Here is a 22,487-nt window from a genome sequence, read left to right on the forward strand (position 1 = left end):
AACGGTTTATCATTTAATGAATCGACTGTTCGCTAATCTTCAACTTGTTTGTTCTTAAAAATTCGATAAGAGACATGGACAATTGCGCGGCAGGTATGATTCAGTTTACGGCACTTCTCATTCATTTCTATGGCATCCACAAACAGGGATTGACTGTTGCACAGCTCAATCCACAGATCTAGGCTTTAATGTGGTTATCAAGGCACATGTGATCCACGTTAGCTGTTATGCTTTCTCCAATGGTAGAGCCAGGGACCCAATCTCCCAATAATAAGACTATCACTAAACAAACCACAGGAGGAGAACACAGGCACAGCAAGACAAGAAAATATCAACATTAAAGTGCTGAAACATAAAACACAGGGTTCTGTATTTGAAAGGATTGATTTCATATGTATCTGCTGCTAGTGCATGACATTGAAAATGTATAAAAACTGTTGCCATCCACATACAATGAAAACAAACGTAATCATCTGTTTGTATTTATAATCCAGTAGTTATATTTCTTTCTCTAGTGGGTTTTGAAGGAACTGCTTCAATGTCAACATGTTTTCCCTAATAAGCCCACTAAGCACACAATGAACCTTTCCATAAACTTAATTTAGTTTGTTTATGACAAAACATGAGCGTTTCTATGGTTCAACTTTCATTTAATATTTACCTTATTGAAGAAGGTTTCTGATATTTATCATATGTAGGATTTTTTGTGGGCTTAATAGGGCCACTTTCCCTATACTGATATGATTTTTCAGCACTAAATCTGGCAGAACCTCCTGCACTGCCGAGTGCTGACAGATTTTGAAATGCTTATGACAAACCTCCCTACACCTCACTAGGGTATGCTTCACTCCAGCACTTTTTGCCTTTCTTTTTCATACAATTCAGCAGTTTCCGACATTTAGATGCCCTCACCAATTGCTCTGCACTACTAACAATCCCACAATCCCTCATACAAGCCTGCCATTCAGCTTGAAAATGCTGCTCACTCTAAAGCAGTGGACATGTGTCAACCCTAGAATGCGTAAAGGGCATTTTTCTATGGAATTTTGACTCTACACTTTCTCTCTCTCTCTCTTTCTCTCTCTCTCTCTCTCTCTCTTTCTCTCTCTCTCTCTCTCTCTCTCTCTCTCTCTCTCTCTCTCTCTATGTATATATATATATATATATATATATATATATATATATAGTGTCTTTGCTCTGAGACAAGAATTTGCCTCATACACCAACCCTGTGTCTGAATACAGAAGGTGAAAAACAATATGTGAAATGTGTAGTATATCTGAATTGGATGACCTACTACTTCTGCCATGATTTCGAATTTCAACAGTTTGAACAATACGGGTCATTTTGACCCATTTTATGTATCCGTGTAGGTTGTTTTGCTTCATGCATTCTAGGGTTAAGAAAGCCAAACTTTCTATGGTTTTGCTCTCAGCCGTGGACAGTGTTCCCTTTGGCTGTCCTCATATGACGTTGTGTGGTTTGCTTGAACAGTCTGTGATGCTTAACATAAAGTGATTTTTATTCAGGTTTAATGTACATAAGATCATCTCTCTTTTGTCAAATGACTTATTTATTATTCAGGAATCTCAGGGGCTGGTTTTGAGGACACACTATCATATGCTGCTTCTTGTTTTTCTGATAACTAGTTTAATCAGTTAGCCATGTTCCCCACCATCCCCAGATCATTAATCTGATTAGAGCGTTTGTGCAGTTTATGTGCAGTCATATCCTGAAGTGTCATTACAGTGTTTTAGACTGCAATCTCTTACTAAGGCTCTGTACTGCCCCCTGTTGAAGTGAGCTACACAACTGACTTATATTGTTTGAAAGAGGAAGGAAACTGTAATTTCTGTTTCCATGTTTCAGTGTTTCATATACAACCCTTTTCTTATAACATTTTCCTGTCCTGTTTGTTCTGCTGGAAATGTTCATGTTCCTTATATGCAATGCTTTTGTTAACCAGTTTACAAACAGTTTCCTACAGTTCAAGAAGTAACTACCTAGGTTACATTAAATCTATATAAGGGGACTTATCTTCTTTAATATGGACTACTGTTCAAATGTTTAGGGTATATTTTATTTTATTTTTTCTAAAAGGAAATTAACACTTTTATTTAGCAATGACACACCAAAAGAGACAATAAAGACATTTATAATGTTACAACTGATTTCTCTTTCAAATAAAAATTAACTTCTACTCATCAATAAGTCCTGAAAAAAAAAATTATATTGGTTTCCACAAAAATATTGACCAGCATAACTGTTTCCAAAATGGATATATTTAAAAATGCATAATATACTTTTTTTTCAAAAACTTAAAAAAAAATCATACCGACATTACTTTTGGACTTTGGTATGTAAGTACAGTAATAAGACTATAAAACAACCTAATTTTTAGTCATTAGATACAATTAACAGACAGATTTATTAAATTTGATACAAAAAAGATAAAATGTCATACAGACACACACACAAAATCACAAAATGAATGTCCCAACATACATGAAAAAAGGTATTCATTTTGATTTTAAAACATGTGAAGTAGCTTTTGCCCCTCAATAAAATTAGCTTGTAACTAATGCACTAATTTGAAAACATGCTACTGAAAAATGTAGTGAAGATAGTAGTATTGCGCCGTCTAAAAGTGTAAAAGTCCTTTAGATTAGCTGCTAATGAGGCCAATGTGTTTTACCACTATATCGCAAGAAAGCATAATCACAGATATTTTAGCATTCCACAGAAATGATTAGCACTCTGACAATATCCTCTGATGTATCACCTCTCTTATGCTCTATCAGTGTTCCTCACAGAAGTGTTAATGATGCTCTTGAGATAAAACTGAGGATGAGTCTGGCTCTCGGGATGGGTCGGGATAGTTGACTAATCACCTGTTTCACACTGACTGTGTAAGTACTCCTGTCGACAGTAACAGCAGGAGTACTTTGTGTTTTTGACATGTAATAGCTGGTGCTCTACAAAAAATAAAAATCCATTTTTTTTTTACTTTTTTTTTCTGTTTTGTTGACAGACATCTTTTTCTCAAACAATGGATGAGTAATTCAATCCATTCAATTATGGAATATTGCAGTATTTATTAATTTATCCGTTACATATTTTGTTATGCCCAAATATACTGCATCAAAATAACTTCCCCAACATCTCTTCTCTTATTTGATATGTTTACTGGCACGAGGGCGGGACAATTTGTCACTCACATGAGATCGACCAATAGCAAACCAAATCAATTTCCCATGAACAATATACACCCTACATTAGTTGAATAAAGATCACAAACTTCAGTTCCATGCTGAGTTACCATTCTCAACTGTTTTTATTGTTAAATTACAATAAAACTATACAAAAAATGTTTGAAATTGAAAGAAGGCTTAAATAAAATAAAAATATTAGATGGCCAAATTTTTTAAAACAAAATTAAGTACTAAAATTACTCAACTTAAAAATAAAATAAATTGCAAAATAAAATAGAAACATTCAAATTAAAAAACTATTAAAATGACACATAATAAAAATGAAAATAAAATCTGAACATTTAAAAATAACAACTAATTCAACTATATAAATGACTGGTTTGGGGTACAGAAATAGGTCCCCTTAGAAACACATGTGACTGGTGTCAAGTGGGCATGACCCAAAACCAAACATAACTGCCATATAACCATAAAATGCTTACTTATACAGAGATTGGCAAATTAAAGGGTTAGTTCATCCAAAAATGAAAATTCGGTCATGGATTACTAATCCTTGTGTCGACTTTCATTCATCTTCAGAACAAGATCTTTTTGACAGCTAAGCAACCAACATTTTGACTCTTCAAAACGTTCAGAGATATTGTAAAACTATGGTTTAGTCCAAATTCAAGGACTGAAGAGACTCGATCACTTTATTTAATGAACAGATTGAATTTAAGCTTTTTATCACATATAAACCTTGATCAGCGAACTAAAATGCTCAATTAATATGGATTAGTTTTATCTCTTTTTGAGCTGTTTGAAGCGTCAAAGTGTCTGTTGTGTAGCTGTCTTCATCAAAAAGATATTGATTTGTGTTCTGAAGATGAAAATGAGTAATTAATGACAATATCTAATGACAAAAACTATCCATTTAGTTGTTAGACCACCTGCCCACTAGTTTCGATTATGCATCCATGTTTGGCAGGTTGCAAGTTGTTATGTAGTGGAAGAACACCACTGCATCAATAACATGCAGTAGCCTGGTGTTCTTAATGACAAATGGCTTTAGTTGAGTGATTGTGTTAGCATGTGCTAGTGGAGCTGATCAGACCTCTACAGACCTTCATCCTCATTGAATTATCTTCTCAATGAACTCCAGCTAATTAAGTTGCTAATGGTTTGTTAGGAGCCTGTTATTATCCTGATGAATCCAGTGAAGGTGATGAACAATGCTAAAGTCACGTTTGTTAGGCCTTATTTGAATTTAAATGAGAAACTTAGAAATGTGCTGCATACAGACATAGAAAGACATGAGTAATGTGAACAGTGAGCATTTTGGATTGATCTCTCATTGATGCAGTATGATCAATGTGAAGCAGGAGATGACTGAAGATGACTCTGAAGAGGACATGTTCTAACACATGATCTCTATGTAGATTGCCTGTGGATATTTAGGCTAGAAAATGTGAGAACCATGTCTATGGTAAACAGGCAGCAGCTTTAAAACCTAGTCAGCTGCTTCCTTATTGTCTACACGTCTTCCTGAGGACTAGTCACACTCAAAGAGAAAAGGCTGTGATTAATGAAAAAATCGTTCAACAGTTTTCTCTTTGAACAAATTACATCATGTAGTTGTTTTTCAGCTCGACAAAGGATGCATTGAATGCACTGATTACCTTTTTTATAGTGAAATTTATGGCAAAACTTGTGATGTGATAGACATAAAGCATCGTTCTTAACAAACCTGGACATCATAAGAGACTGATTATAAATGCATTTCATGGGTAGCAGCTCATCAAACTTATTTTGTTCACACACACACCTGATGTTAGCATGATAATGGCTCGATACTTACAATTCATAGATGTATAAAGTTATAATAACACATTTATATAACCAAATAACCATAACCAATTACTTTTTTCTTGGAAACCAGTTTCTGCCACAGAATACAAATAATTAAATAAAAGGTAAATGTAGGAGCTAAATCTAATACTTACAAGCTACTGAGTTGTTTGGTCCTGGAGTAATTAGGTTGACTCATTTTCCTGCTTTGGTGTTACATTGTTTCTTTTATCCATAAGTTTCATCCATACGCAGTTTATTGGTAAAAATGGTAAAATGGTAAATGGACTGCATTTATATAGCGCTTTCATAGACCTAATGGCCACCAAAGCACTTTACATTTGCCTCACATTCACCCATTCACACACTCATTCATACATCGACGGCTTTATTGGCTCCACAATACATCATTTACTTGTTAAAGAGAATTTACCGTACTTTACCGTTTCGCTGTTGCGGGACCGGGTCAAAACTCTTCCCTACAGCATAAGGAAGGCCACCTATTTACACTGATATCTCTATAATGTTCACATCGCCACTCAATGGTCAAAATGAAATTAAGACATCATCTTTATAAACACATTTTGGCTCCTACATACCGACCCCTAACTGTTAACGGTAAACAAACCTAACAATTAAATACAATGAAAAAGAAGGAGCCAAAAACATGACCAGACACCTTTACAAAACAGTGTTATTTACACTTTATGTAATAGACAAAGTTTTTTTTATTGGTCTTTCAATTATACTGGTTTTAGTCTGCACTCTCACAGAACACACCACTATGACCTTGCCAAGAACCCAGGAACCTCAAGGAGCTGATTAGTCCATAATCACCACAATGTCTCAAACAAACGGACTGATTTCACTTTTGTCTCTCTTGAAGCAAAGGCATGTACTCCTGTAGCCATCTTTTCCTGAACAAATCTGAAAGCTATTGCACCTGTCTTCATCGTCTTCTCACATATTGGTCATGAGGTTCAAACACACCAAGTGGTAAAGCTGGTTCCCCTTTTAAGAGGCATGAGAGACTCCAGATCATTAGTATCGTCTGATAGTTTGATAATTGGTCGATCATTCAAAATGGATTCTACTTCACAGAAAAACATCTAAATTTTGTTAATGTAGAACACAACTGAAAACACTTTTTACAAAACGTATCATTCTTTCCCATATACCACCATGGTGCGAACCTACTGGTGGATTAAAGCTCCAATGAATTCCAACCTGTGACAATATTCCTTGAATTTTATCATGATTTAACGTAGCAAGAGCCTCCTTTAATTCACTTTGTGCTCCAATAAAGTAAATACCTAGCCTAGAAATCTAGACGCACCCTAGCTTCAGCAAAAATTATTTTGCAGCAAAGTGTGGTCTAGCAACTCTCCATAGGCGTTTGAGCTGGAAAAACTCAACTCTGGTAGGGCCAATCACATCGTGTATAGAGTCGGCGGGCGGGCTAAACTTAATGACGACAGACTTGAGCCGGTCAGAGCAAGCTCGGACATATTCGGTTTGAAGTCGTTCATCCTCGGTTGCGGCCGGCGCCGCACACGCTGTTACAAAAAAGCTGTGGCGAAACGATCAACTTGTCATTTTTGCCCACTCGTGCTGTGTCGTCGAGTATAAAGGCTTTACTCTGTGTCAGCGGCGCTCTGATCGGTATAGGTGCACGGACCTCTCCCGAATCATCCCCAGCACCCCGAAGCACCACTACTCCGCCTCCGTTTCCCTCGTAAGCTGATATTAGTATTTAAACATTCTCTATGATATTGTTTTTTTTAATGACACACTGTCTCTTTCTCTCTCATACACACAAAAACACACACATACTGTCTCTTTCTCTCTCACACATAGTTATAAACTCTTTTGACTTTTAATGATTAGTGTTTTATTTTTAAAGTTTGTGGGTCGTGTAAAAAAACAAAAAAAATCCCTTATTTTGGGGATGGATTCTGGGAAATCTCTCTTATTTTCAATGTTCAATGTTGACAGCTGGACTGGATGCGGTAAAAGTTTAATATATGTCAACTTGCTCCGCTGAGTACGTCACCTTCTTCGTTGCTCTGATTGGCTTTAGCGCTATCCAATTGCGTGCAGAGAGAATTTGAAAGACAACCGTTTATCCCGCCCCTCGGATTGAGCCGTGTCAATGAAGAGTTTCCAGACCTAACATCTTGATGTAGGTCTGGCATGCCAGGCTAGTAAATACCATTATCTGATCTTAAATATACCACTTGTCCTCTTCTGCTAATGAAACGGCATAATGCATTAATACATCCATCTGTTTGCAGTGAACTTATAAATTGCCCTACTTGCCATACAGGTGAACACTGCTCTGTATCTTTTACAAATTACTCTTCCTTTCTTTACTTGCATTGTCCGAAGGAATCTATTTCGGTGTTTGGTAAATGGTGGTAGATCGGGAAGTATTCTGTGGAAGATCTGCCTCTTTTTTTTTTATCAACTGCTCTATTATGGCGTCTACAAAACCCACACCCAGAAATGATCTTTTGGACAGCTGAGTGGGAGTTAGTAATCCAAAATTTCCTCCTAACTATGGATAACGTATGGCTTCGCCCACCATGACCCAGAACTTCATGCACATGTTTCAGAATGCGCATAGAAGTATGCTGATCTTTAAGTATACAAGTATAAGTGGATGCTTGACCTCTTCAAGTATAGCTGCTTTACTCAACTCTTCCTCCAACTCTTCATGGTCCAAAAATGGATCCAACCGATAAATATGACTTTGCCGATTCATTGACACTTTCCCAGATGAAAGAGCAGAAATTTCCTCACAAAATTTATTTTGCTGGCAATAACAAATGATGGCTTCCTCTGCTCCTTGTAGACAGTGTCAAAACGAGACACTTTGTTTCCACACACCATTGTAGGCCCATTGGATTTTCTGATATTTAGAAGAAAATCAGTAACCAGAGAGTTTCTGGTCCCATTGACTTCCATAGTATATATTTTTTTCCCATGGAACTCAATGGGACCAGAAACTGTCTGGTTACTGATATTCTTCAAAATATCAGAAATCGGCTGAATGGATTCGAAAGGACCTGGAACTGTCTGGACTGAAATGTGACCTGTTTATCTGACATAGGCCTATTTCAACGCATTCTCACCCCAAGGCGTCACCTTTGACCATGCTTCAATATTTGACTCTTTAGGCGCCCTTTAGCATCAGTTACATGACGCGATCCTACAGCGTCATCTAACTGACGCTAAAGGAAAAGCATCAGTTAGATGACGCGGGTAGGTTTAGGTCTGGGGTAGGGTTACACGCGATCCTAGGGCGTCATCTAACTGACGCTAAAGGGCGCCTCAGATATTGAAGCATGGTCAAAATGTCAGTTAGGTGACGCCTTGGGGGTGAATGCATTGTTTCATTTGATGGATTTAACTTGTACTGGGAGCACAAAGCACATCGGTCATTACCGACCACTGTATGCCCACATGTTTTGGAATAAACTAACTTGTCACATGACGATGATTTCACAGCTGCTGGCTTTTGATATGAAGCATTGTCGGGTGAGTTTGATGACAAACTTTGAAATTCAGGCGTCCTTTACAATCCTTGCTCATGTGTCCAGTACACAAGCATGCAATGCAAACTCTCTTTTTCATAAGAAAATCTATCTTTTCCTTGTGCTTCATTGAATTGAAGAGATCACACTCCTCCAATGAGTGATTATTAGAACAACATAGGCAATCATCCTTGTCAGCCTTCCCTGAGTCTAATTTTGGACTCCTAGATCCTGAAAATGAGTCTATGTACTATGTATTTTCTGCTGTAATAGCAAAGGTATTTCCCTTCATTCTTTCCTTGGGCTGTGACTTAAATTTTGTCAATGTCTTCATTCCAGGGACACTAAATGACGAATATCACCAAACAAAGGGTTAGAAAGAATTTGGACATGACGTTCTATGAATGTGACCAGATCAACAAAACAAGCTTGACGTTTACCTGTTTCCATTGTGTCGTAAGCTGTTACTCTCCACTGATCCCTCAGCTTGAATGGCAATTTGGAAATAACACTTCAGATGTTTACAGGCATATCCATTTCTTGCATGTGCTGGAGCTCCCCCATTATATTGCAACAGCCACACAAGAACAACGCATAAGCTTGCAGTGATTTCACATCCTCAGACTTCACAGGGTTCCAGGCGAGAGCCTTTTCAATATAAGCAGTAGCAATTTTATGTTCATTGCCAAAGTGTTACTATAAAACATTCTTAGCTTCTGTGTAACCACGCTCAGGAGCCATGTGTTAACAACTACTGTACGTACCAGATCTCTTGGCTGTATATTGCTCTAAATAGTACAAACAATCTGGTCAATCTGGCCTTTTCTTCCACACCTTGTTCAAAAGCTTTTATAAATGTTCTGTATTGAAGTGAATCTCCATCAAATATGGGAATATTTCTTGGTGGCAATGACATTGAATGCTTATGTTGAAGCAAGCCAGTTGTGATTTTATTTTGGTTATGATGTTAAGAATACCATCAGATGTATTCTGACCAGTGGCATCATAATATACAGACGCTTGTCCTTTAATTGAGAAGTTGGATGCTGTGATGTTCCCTGTGCAGCTATTGTCAGTCATTGTTTTATTAACAGAATACTGTTGACTTGTAGCAATGTTAATTCCGAATCTCCGACTTGTCTTAGGTCGCACATCAACTATTTGGACGGGTGGTAATAAACAAACACTTTGTTGAACTGATTTCCCTTGTCCAGGTTTATATTCCGTTGCCATAGGGTTTAACCCATTGCCAGATTTGCTTCCTTGCTTTTCCGAGTGGGAATTCATAACACTTGAAGATTCTCGAGCTTTTTCGGACAAATCGTTTTTTGTTTTGTTTTGTTTTGTTTTGTTTAATTAATACCATTATCCATATCATCCATTGAATTCATCATCAAACATACAGTAGTTTTTGCCTTAAACCACATTGTAAAAAATATTTTCAAGATTTGTTATCACAACATATTTTCTTTTGTCCAATCAACTTTATAATAATCTGTTTAGTTGAGATAACTTATTATTTTGAGTTTCTGATGGTTAAATTAATCTACTTCATTGTATTAACTCACTTTTTTCAGTTCAATCAACTTAAAATTTTAAGGCAACCCAAATTACTTACTTTTTTAAGTTAAACCAACAATATTTTTTACAGTGTAGTAATCACAACATTTTTTTCTTTTGTCAAATCAACTTAAATAATTTATTTAGTTCAGATAGCATATCATTTTGAGTTTCTGATGGTTAAATTAATCTTCTTCATTGTATTAACTCACTTTTTCCAGTTCAATTAACTTAAAATTTTAAGGCAACCAGGTTACTTACTTTTTTAAGTTAAACCATCAATATTTTTTTACAGTGCATGTTTTAGGTTCTTATCTTATCTGAGGTCTGAATTGCAAGATAAAAAAAAATCAGAATTTTGAGGAAAATAGTCTATAAACTTCAGTGTTGTGCAAGTTACTTCCAAACTGTAATACATTAGGTATTACTTGTTACTGTTATTTAAAAGTAATTCATTACCTTACAATATTAAGATTGTCTCTGAATTGTAATGCATTACATTACTCATGTATTACTTTTGAGTTACTTTCACCAAAATAACTAAGTAGTACTTAACTTTTGGGCTGTAACGATATGCAATATGAAACCGAAATCGCGATTTGCCACACGACTCAGATCCACGAACCTACAGAATCGCGACACACCTCTTCCAACTCCCAGCGTTATTCTCCTTACCGTCCAGATCCAATGCTGCCTTATCTTAAAATTAGTATTATTTGAAGTTAACATTATAAAATACGTAGACCTACACCACAAAACTAGTTGAGGATAAATTATTTAAAATTGGGGAAGTCCAGCATTAGGGACATGACATTTGCAGTCAAAACTTGAAATAAAAATTCTCAGAAAATACATGTATTGAAACGTATATAGGCTATTTCCTTAAAGGACTCCAGACATTAGACAAATATCAGTCTATGTTTTGTTTTTAATATTAGGGAAAAGACACAAATTAATGCGTGACAAAAAAAATAGGAGGCAAAATATATTTTTTGTAATTCTGTTAATTACACTGCGCAAATCGGATGAGGAAGGGTTGGCTCTCCAGTCTCCATAGAACTTAAAATATTCATTTTATTTTAGTTTTCGTGTTCGCATTTATGAGGAAAAAACAATTGTATAGACGCGACCGCTCTGAACTGGCACTAAAAGACTACTTTAAAACTTTCACATAGTCTGTTGCCTTTAAGAAGTAAAAGCAGACAATACACTGTAATACAACTGTAATACAAGCCTCACTGAACATGTAACGAGTAAAATATTACTGAAAATTGATTAGTAATGCCTTACACTACTGCGTTACAGCAAAAAGTAATATGTTACTGTAATGTATTACTTTTGTAATGCGTTACTCCCAACACTGATAAACTTAGAAATGTGTGTTGCAATAAAAGTCTGAATTACGAGAAATGAAGTAAAAATTGTCATGAGAATGTTTCACGATGCATTGTGGGATTGCCTTTCCATGAATTATATGTGTAATGCTGCTGAGTTTTTGGCCCTATTTGGAATAGCCTGTACACAAGGGCACGTCAAATGTTTTGTTGGTTTTTGGAATGAAAAAAAAGATGATGGAAAGGCTCAGCCTGAACAGTAAAGCTTCAGCTCATTCACCTACAGCTGTTTCCTCTGATTAAATGACAAGTGTAAGAGGACTGTATGTGTGCTGCTGGACGCGACTTTACTGTCATCCAGCTCTCAAAACACACACTCGTGTTTCATCTGTCATTCAGCTCTGCTATTAAACCTCCCTGTGTGAGCAATCAACAGCCCAACAAGCTTCCTGGCTCACTACTGAGAGTGTGTGTGTGTTTGGCAGAATAAAGGGCACAGACATACACACAGAAAACTAGAATGAGAGAAAGATGCAGGGTTTCTGACACCTTATGTCTAATGAGAGCTGTTTTTTGCTGTTTTGTACAGAGATGTCTTGCTTTGGTTCATCCATGGGTCAGCATCTCTTTAATGATCAGATTCATTGTAAACTTCCCATGATACTCACAGGCACTTCCTCTAGAAAGGTCCACGGTCTCTTGGCATTCAAATGTGTTATTAAAAACTTGTCCTCATTGGCATTTCAAGCGCTAGTTCACCCAAAAATGTAAATCAAATTGTCCAAGCTTCAATTTTCAAAGCTGTTGTATACGGACCAAGAAGACTTGAAACACACAGGATTATGGGATATCATTGGCAGTAAAGGGTGAATAAGGCCAACCAAATGGAAGCATCCATTTTAACTGACTGAAAAGGCGACATTTAAGGTTTTTGAACAAGCCAACATTAAAGCACACAGATGAAATGAGCAGATGAGAGTAAACTCACAAACTTAGTATATAATATTAAAACAAATCATATTTCCCAAATGTCTGATACAAACGAATACAGTTTGCAAAATCCACAACTTAGGCCTATATATATCAAGTATATAAAATGTCAAGTACAAAGAGTTATTTTTGAACAACTTAAAATGTAAGACTTTTAAATCGTTACACTGTATACATTTGTAAAAAATCAGATTCACTTCAGAAATCAAAATCAGAACTCAAACTCAAAACCTAGAAAACCTTGTTCAAATTATTGTATTTGTCATGGGTGCTGCTGGAAAGAACTGCATGAAGACGAAGATTCAAATAAAAGAGCCTTTAATCCGAACAGGAGAACTCAGGGAAGCAGACATACACACTTTAACATTGACGAGAATGGACAGCAACTGAAAAAAACAGGGAGAATAATGATTAGAACAATTAAGGAAGCTGATGAGATAATTAATAGGACACAGTTGAATGTAATGACTGAACAAACAGACTGAGGAAAACTAGGACCAAAAACACAATGGAGGGACCACAAAACTTACGTGCCAATATTATTAATATACATTATTTTACGTTGTTTTAAATAAATAACATTAATATATTAATAAATATGATCTTACACTCTAAAAATGCTGGGTTGTTTTAACCCAACTTTAGGTAAAATATGAACAAACCCAAAGGTTGGGTTAAAAATTTAAATTAAAAAAATTTAATCCAATTTGTCCATATTTGACCCAAAGTTGGGTTAAAATAACGCAGCAATTTTTAGAGTGTAATTTATTTTATATGAATGTTTTTGAAAGAAGTCTCGCAAAGGCTGCGTTTATTTGATCAAAAATACAGTAAAAACAGCAATACTGTAAAATATTAAAATTCAAAATAACTGTTTTCTGTTTTAATAGAATTTAGAATGCCGTTTATTTCTGTCATGCAAAGCTGAATTTCCACTCTTCAGTAGGGTTGGGTATCGTTTGAATTTGAACGATTCTGATTCTGATTCCGATTCCTTGTTTCGATTCCGGTTCCTAACGATTCTCGATTCCGATTCTTTTAAGAGGCAGGGTCAAAAAAGTTTAGCTAACCTTGCTAACCAACGGTCTTTCTGAGGGAAATAATCCTTTCTGAAGGAAATACTCCTGTCACAAATACTCCTTTTGTCACAAATTTTGCATTTTGTCGAGATTTCGTTATTTTTAGAAAAGTGAAGCCACACTTTGGACCGCTGACGTAAGCTACTAATGTTCGACTCGCGTGGTTATGCCAACACTTCCGGTAGACGCTTCTACGTTGGTGTTGTTCAGCGGTTTCCTCTTCCGCTTGGCGGACTGTGAATATCGAAACTAGGAATCGAAATTTTAACTTTTGAACGATTCCGGGAAAAACGAAAAGTTAGTCTCGGTTCCAATCGATACTCGATTCTCGATACCCAACCCTAGTCTTCAGTGTCACATGCTCCTTCAGAAATCATTCTAATATGCTGATTTGCTCCTCAAAAAAACATTTCTGATTATTATCAATGTTGAAAACAGTTGTGCTTAATATTTTGCGTGGAAACTATAGTTTTCTTTGACTAGAAAGTTCAAAATAACTGCATTTATTTGAAATATAAACCTTGTGTAACCATTTGTCACATTTAATGTATCCTTGATTAATAAAAGTACACTCTAAAAAATGCTGGGTTGTTTTAACCCAATTTTGGGTCAAATATGGACAAACCCAGCCTTTGGGTTACATTTTTGAATTGCATTTTTTACCCAATGTTTGAGTTTGTCCATATTTGACCCTAAATTGGGTTAAAATAACCCAGCATTTTTTAGAGTGTATACGAAGAGTTCAGTTGCAAAAGCCTCTAAGTGCCATTTGAAATTTTCTTCTAGAATGATAATTTTTATCAAGCTTGTGTATTTAAGTTCAGTAATTTCACTTAAATGGCAATTCATAGGTAATCTTCATTGTCATTTAAGTGAAATTACTGAACTTAAATATATGAGCTTGATAAAAATGATCATTTTAGAAGAAAATTTCAAATGGCACTTAGAGGCTTTTGCATTTGAACTGTAAAAAAATAATAATAACGTTCGAAAAACGAAAAACGTTCAGGCCAGTCTTTCTTTATCAGTAGAGTAAATTATATTAATATACTAATTAATTCATTCAAAACAAAAAAAATGGATCTAAAATTTAAAACCATAAGCTAACTAAAAAAACTGTAAAAATCATCAGATGCCAACATAAGCTCTCTGAACAGATTTGTTCACTCACTCTCTCTGTAGGTGATTAAGTGAGCACAACTGTGCTGAACATGACGCTTCCTGCCTATTGGAGCACAGAAAGAGGGGTCAGACCCTATTTCCGCTGCTTTTGGTGAAGTCCAGAAATTGCTTTTTTCCCTGATATTGTAGAAGAGAAGGGGCACTTGATGGAGAAGGCCGATTCTCTCTCTCTCACACACACACACACACACCGGCCCCACTGAGATTACAGTCCGCCCTGTGATTTATGGGCCAGAACCTTCCTCGCTGTGTCTGTGCAAAGATTCATATAGAAACAGGTGGTCACGGAGAAATGCTCTTAACCGCGTCAGGTGCATCAACCATATCCGAATGAAGATGGGAAATCTCTGTGTGTGTGTGTGTGTGTGTGTGTGTGTGTGTAGGTGTAGCTGGAATAAGACCTGAGAGATGCTGTGTCATGGATGATTACTCTTTACTATTCTTGCAATTATTCGAGTGATTGAACCACAGTGAAATATGACTGAGAGAAACTCCTGAATCTTTCTTGTGCAGCGGAGATCTTTAAGTCTCACATCGCACACTGGTGGTCTCCGGATGGGGCCAGGCTCGCGTACGCAACCATCAATGACACGCTGGTGCCAAAAATGGAGATCCCCATGTTCACCGGCTCTGTCTACCCTACGGCGAGACAGTACCATTACCCTAAGGTAAAGACTTTTTGCATTACTGTAAACATAAGGGGTAGTGGTGAAGATTCACATGTGCTATACTTGAATGTTTTTCTTCCAGGCAGGGGAGGAAAACCCCGTCATTTCTCTGTATGTGGTGAATCTCAATGGCCCACTGCACACTATTGAGATGAGAAGACCAGAGGACCAAAGAATAGGGTGGGCTGATGCATTCATTTACTTTCCAAATCTTCATTGTAGGGAAATTTACAATGGATGTTGTTGGGGGGGGGGGGGGGGGATGAGATTTGAATGCTTTGCGTGAGAATCTTTGCGTTCTCTCTCAAAACTTTGCTTTCAGGACCAAAACTTTTGTGATGGGAATAATATGAGGTTGGAGGAAAATTGGAGAAAAGATTTTCCAAATTTTCTCTAGGGAAAGTAACACTTTTGTGAGAGAGCTCAAAAGTTTTCCAAGCGAATGCAAAAGCATTGAAATAAAATTGTTAGTATTATTTTTCCATCTCCATGTGCCCTTAGGGTGATATTTTGGGTCACACTTAAGATTAAGGTCCAATTCTCACTATTAACTACGACTTTTGCATTAATACATTTCTAATTACTGCTTATCAATAGTTAGTAAGGTATACATTTAGGTATTTGGTAAGATTACGAGATGTAGAATATGGTCATGCAGAAAAAGGTATTACTATGTGCTTTATAAGTACTAAAAAATAGCAAGTATCCTAGGAATATGTATGCTAATAAGCAACTACTTAATAGTGAGAATAGGACCCTAAACTAAAGTGTTATAATTTTTGGTTATGGCCAAGAACCGATAAATGGATGACATTAAAATTCTGCTAAAAGTGAATTTATACATTTATAGATACGAAACATTTTATTAAACATTATTAAAAAAATGGATATTCATTTTGAGTTTTGCTAAAGATTAATATGTAAATAAATATTATGAATTTATTGTATTAAAAATTTGTTTATATGAAATTTAGAAAATAGAGAAAATAAAAAAAGCCTGTAACCAATGTTATACTGATATATTATGCATCCCTAGCTGAAAGTATCATCAAATAGAGTGCCGAAGTTGTATAGCCGTCCTCTTCACAAGACGTCATGTAACTGACGCTTTTGACCATACGTCAACATCCGACGTCTTAGGGTACCCTTTAACGTCAGTTAGATGATGCTATCTAATCCTAACCCTACCCCAGACCTAAACCTACCCGCGTCATCTAAAGGTAAAGCGTCATTTGGATGACACCCTAGGATCGTTGTTATAACCTGTTTGTGGTTTTTTAAACTTTATTATCTGATTGTGTTTTTAAAAACTTTATATAGGCTTCAAAATGTATAAATTTTGGATTGACTTGTAAAGATTATCTTGATAGACAAAACGTGTAAGAATCACAACTCTTTGTTGAACACAGATTTCGATTTTCCAAAAGTCTATGCGGAAAATGGGAACCCATGCGCAGCTAACATCCGAGTTGTCCTACAAAGTGACGTCATAACTTCGGCACTCTATTAGCCCAAATATCCAATAAAGGGCTGAGAATTTTGTATAGCTGTGAACGATGGGAATGAAAACCTTTGAAAGATTTGGTCATGGTCTACGGATTGGATTCAGTCTTTCTGCCAGAAGACATTGCTGCTTATTTCTTGTATATATTACAGGGAATACTATGTGACTATGGTGAAGTGGGCCACAAGTACGAAACTGGCAGTAAACTGGTTGAACCGAGCCCAGAATATCTCCATCCTGACCCTCTGTGTGGCCACAACGGGTGTCTGCACCAAGGTATGCCTGTATTTATTTTAAAGGGTTAGTTCACCCAAAAATGAAGTTAAGTTAAAAATTAAGTCATTAATTACTCACCCCCATGCTGTACCAACCCCGTAAGACCTTCGTTCATCTTCGGAAAACAAATAAAGATATTTTTGATTGAATCTGAGAGCTGGATCAGTCCTAGATAGACTGCCTAAGGGACTGGCTCTTGACGGCCCATAAAGTCATTAAAGAAAAGGTTTAAATATTCCATGTGCCTACAGCGGCTCAATTATAAGTTTATCAAGCGACGAGACTACTTTTTACGCGAAAAAAACATAAATAACGACTTAATTCGACTATTCTATTACTTCCTTATGGGCGCATGCGCAAGAACTGAGACGAGGACCTTCTTCTCCTTCGACTACTTTTTGTTACCGGCTGCTCACCGCTTAGGAGTATTACCGCCACCTACCGTATAAGATGATGATCCATAAATAAGGCGCTCCGGATTATAAGGAACACTGTCGTTTTTTGAGAAGATTAAAGGCTTTTAAGTGCACCTTGTATGCGGAAAATACGCTAATTGAAAAGCGTATGTACAGCGCGCATCTTCCTCTGCTTATAAACAGAAAGTTTTGCGCTTCCAGCTGATCCAGCTCTCATATTCAATCAAAAATATCTTTATTTGTGTTCCGAAGATGAACGAAGGTCTTACGGGGTTGGAACAGCATGGGGGTGAGTAATTAATGACTTAATTTTCATTTTTGGGTGAACTAACCCTTTAAATATTTTCCATTTAAGTGTCTGTTTCACAGCATAGGTTGATTATTTCTTTTCTTTTTAAACCAATGACATGAATTCACATGAACAGCCCTTTAAACGCAGAAGTTAACCATGTCACTGTATTGTTGATTGCTAGTTAATACTTAATTAAAAATGAAAAGATGAGTCATTTAGTTGAATTTGGCTAAATGAGTCAGAAACTCGATTCTGCACACTTGTAATATTTTACTGCAAGTTTTTTGTTTGCTTTTTCTTCAGAAACATGAGGATGAAAGTGAGGGGTGGCTGCACAGACAGGTGAGAATTAACTTCCTCTGCCTAGATAGACAAGGGGAAGAAATGATGGGATGTGCCACGTCAGTGTTTGTCAATGATAACAGCTTTGAATAGTCAGGAACGTTTGATGTTGTTTGTCTTATCATATTCCCCACAGTACCGTGCTTGAGCTGATATTGTTTTTCCTGATTAGTTTTTCATGTCTGTTTTTTCACCAGAGGGAGAAAGTGGTCGCATGAAATGTTTTGCAATAACACGAATAAAGGATTGTGTGGCTCCTGCAGAAATAGGCCTGAGGGCTCAGACGCACTATTACATATGCACTGCATCAACATAATAATTCACATTCTAATATATGTCGTTATGGTTTTAACATTTTTGGTGTTGTTTGGAGATATACGACCGCTCTGTGCTGCGGACGCATTCTCTATTGCTCCAGTGGGTCTTATAATTCAGTAATTATGAAACTCTGCAGAGCAAACCAAATGACGAAACACTACCATGGGTGGAAAACATCACCTAATGACAGTAATAATGGTGCTGGTGTGACTGTAATGATCATTTCCCAAACAGAATGAAGAGCCGCTGTTCTCTAAAGACGGTCTGAGGCTGTTCTTCACCAGAGCAATCCCACAGGGAGGACGAGGGAAGTTCTTCCACATCTCCATGTCCATCTCACAGGTACAAACTTCAGCAAAGTGTGTTAAAGTAACACAGTCTCATCCCAAGACGTCATCTAACTGACGCTTTTGACCATACGTCAACATCCAACGTTTTAGGGTACCCTTTAACGTCAGTTTGATGACGATCCTGGGGCGTAGGTAGGTTTAGGTCTGGGGTAGGGTTAGGATTAGATAGCGTCATCTAACGACGTTAAAGGGTACCCTAAAACGGAGGATGTTGACGTATGGTCATGTGCGTCAGTTGTATGATGTCTTGGGATGAGACTGCACTGGTTAAAGCAGGGCTTTTCAAACTTTTTTCATCTGTATACTGTATCCAGTGTAGACAGTGTCATTAAAGAGATAGTTCACTTTGAAATTAATTTTTGATATGTTTTAACTTACCTCAAGGGCATCCTAGATGTAGGTGTCTTTGTTTCCACAGCATTTTCAATTTTGACATTTTTTGGTCAAACCGTTGTTGTCTATCAGTCATACACTGGAGGTGAAGAGGGTCCTCGATCGGTTCACCTCAAAGAGGATGCACAGAGAAGTCAAAATTAAACATGATTTAATGACTCGTACATGTAAGTACACATTGATGGCCTAAGACACGAAACGAGCGGTTTGTGTGAGAAAACGAACAGTATTTATATCGTTTTACCTCTTGTAATCATAACCATGACAAAATGATCTGACGGCACGGGCGCTTCGGTCTGCGCATGCACTGGAAGTGATCGCTTGCCAGAGACGTCAGAGATTTCGGAAGTTTTACCTTTCACTAAACATATTTAGATATACGGGAAACCGCAATGGACGACGATTTCGGTATATCTAAATATGTTTAGTAAAAGGTAAAACTTCAGAAATCTCTGTGTAAATATTGAGTGACGTCACACGCAAGCGATCACTTCCGGCGTAACATTGAACTGATTCAGTTCGGTTCAGTTGGACATTGCACAACTGATTCAGATCACTTGGACGTCACTGTGATTACACGAGGTAAAAACGATATAAATACTGTTCGTTTTCTCACTCAAACCGCTCGTTTCGTGTCTTAGGCCATCAATGTGTACTTAAATTTACGAGTCATTAAATCATGTTTAACTTTGACTTGTCTGTGCATGCTTTTTGGTGGACCCCCTTATCCTCCAGTGTATGACTGATAGACAACAACGGTTTGACTGAAAAATGTCCAAATTGAAAATACTGTGGAAACAAAGACACCTACATCTTGGATGCCCTTGAGGTAAGCTAAAACATATCAAAAATTAATTTCAAAGTGAACTATCTCTTTAATTATAATGACTATTTGCTTTTGATGCGAAGCGACTGAACACCAGCGGGCGGGGCCTATGGTGTGATGATGTAAAACTATTTTTCAATGTCTTGCTCTGGAGGTACAAATATGACATCATGTGTGACATCTCAAAGTATCCAAACGAACTGTTTTTGGGAGCTTTATTAAATGCTTTGTTTATAATAAGGAGGACATTTTAGGCTCTGAAACTAAATCCCATTCTCTGTACGAAATTGTCAAAGGCCCAAAACCTATTTGTTGAATAAATCACCCTGTCTGAAAAACATTAAACAAGTTCAGGCAGTTAGACACCATTTGCAAATCTCATGCTCATTTTTGCAAAAACACTAAACACATTCTCACTCACTAAAACACATTTTGCACTTTGATGCACTTCAGTTACAAAATGGTAAACACATGTGGCAAAAGTCAAACTACAACACAGGCTCAGAATGGTTCGCACTTGTTTCTAATGATATGATCAAAACAACTGTACAAAATATAAGCCATTTTAGAGTGTTTTTTTTTTATAGCAACGATGGATGGAAACAGTCTGAGAGGGAGTTAGGTGAATGAGGAGGAAGAGCGAGGTGTGGACAGTGTTTTCAAAGCTGCATCTGGAACACTAGAGAGTTTTCTCCTTTGTCCGCATCAAGTCCTCCAAGTCCTCAGGCTGGACCCAACATGTAAACATGAGGCAGAATGAATCTTTCACTGACCTTGATTTTGCTGCACAGCTTCCTATAGCGTATAGAAACATGTTTTCATTTAGAGTTTTCTTTGACCTTTTGGGCTTTTGCAAACTTCTGTGTGTTTACAGTCCACAAGAGCTGAATATACAGACATTTCATATCTTTCTTAGCGTTATCTATCTCCATGCATTTTCAGGGTTCGCTTCACACACACATGATTTGGCACAGGTTTTACGTCGGATACCCTCCCTGTCACACTGGGACACAATAATGAATATACAAATAATATACAGAGATTCCTTTTTATACAATATTCAGTGAAAAAGTGCATTGGCAGTGGGTTTTGTGATATCTTTAAACTAATCACGTTTTTACTGTTGACAGCATTTAATTGATTAATTACTTAATTCCTTTAGACATGTTCTACGTCTCTTTTAATGACAACACATTAATAACATTGTATTATTCGCCATCTCGAGTTCCATTCAGTATGACTGATGTCTGTTTAATTTGTTTTTGTTCATGAAGCCCAACAGCAGCACAGATTCTCTACAGTCGATCACATCAGGAGACTGGGACGTCACGCGGGTTCTGGCATATGATGAGGACAGCCAATTAATGTGAGCGAATCCAACACCACACACTTAACATCAATGATTTATTAGTCAGTAGATTTATTAGTCAGTAAGAATCAACATATTTAGGCTAAGTAGTAATTATTATGGGATGTATGGAAATCGTTACACACGAAAAATGTGTTTTTTATCATGCTTTTGTCATGCTTTTAAGACGTATACTTACTTTGCTGGGTTGATTAACATTGTAAAACACATGTAAAGTATTTCATTATAAATTTAACTAAAGTGTTAACTGTAGCGATCTACTAAAGTAAAGTTGTACTAAAGTGCAATTTTATTGTTACAGATGTCGAATTACAAATTTATTTAAATACATGGAACCCCGAAAGGGACATAGTGGTGGAAACAAAATATGACATGGGAGGAAAGTTATATTTCAAAACGTGTGTTTGCTCACAAAACATTTACGTTCCCCCAATAAACTTTGCGTTTGCATTTACATTTATTCATTTTAGTGCCGTCAACTCGATTAATTGCGATTAATCGCAATGTAAAACAAAGGTTTGAGTTTACACAATATATGCGTGTGTATATAGATTATTACATTTATATACATCAATGTGTTAATTACGTATGTATATGTACATATGCACAGTATATATTTATTTATATATATATATGTATAAGTGTGTGTGTGTGTACAGTATATACACACAGAGAATATACAATATACAGTATATATATACATTTTAGAATATACACACATATATAATGGAGACACAGACTTTTACGTTAGATGTGATTAATCGCGATTAATCACTCGACAGCACTAATTCATTTAGCAGATGCTTTATCCAAAGCGAGGAATACAACAATCGATTAATCTTAAATGGGCAATAAACAAGAGAAGTGCAGCTTAGCTTTTGTTTCGAATCGTACAAGCTTGCTCACCAAAAGAGGAAAACGTTTTGGGAGCGGAAAGTTTCTTGAGGGAACTTAAAACAATTGAGAGAGAACACAAAAGCATTGACATATATTTTTTTTTTCTCTCCATCTCA

General features: G+C 36.6%; 1 protein-coding gene across 3 annotated transcripts in view; it reads left to right on the forward strand.

The window, feature by feature from the left end:
* dpp6a (dipeptidyl peptidase like 6a) overlaps positions 1-22,487 on the forward strand; it is a 474,269-nt gene that overhangs the window by 428,730 nt on the left and 23,052 nt on the right. For all 3 annotated transcript variants that reach the window (XM_039666636.2, XM_039666637.2, XM_039666635.2), the window contains 6 exons: positions 15,234-15,388; positions 15,471-15,568; positions 17,045-17,168; positions 18,180-18,218; positions 18,771-18,878; positions 21,380-21,471. In XM_039666636.2, coding sequence (XP_039522570.1) covers positions 15,234-15,388; positions 15,471-15,568; positions 17,045-17,168; positions 18,180-18,218; positions 18,771-18,878; positions 21,380-21,471 — 616 coding nt within the window. The remainder of the gene's footprint in view (positions 1-15,233; positions 15,389-15,470; positions 15,569-17,044; positions 17,169-18,179; positions 18,219-18,770; positions 18,879-21,379; positions 21,472-22,487) is intronic.

This window comes from Pimephales promelas, chromosome 22 (genome assembly GCF_988280905.1).
Source record: "Pimephales promelas chromosome 22, fPimPro1.hap1.1, whole genome shotgun sequence".
NCBI lineage: Eukaryota > Metazoa > Chordata > Actinopteri > Cypriniformes > Leuciscidae > Pimephales > Pimephales promelas.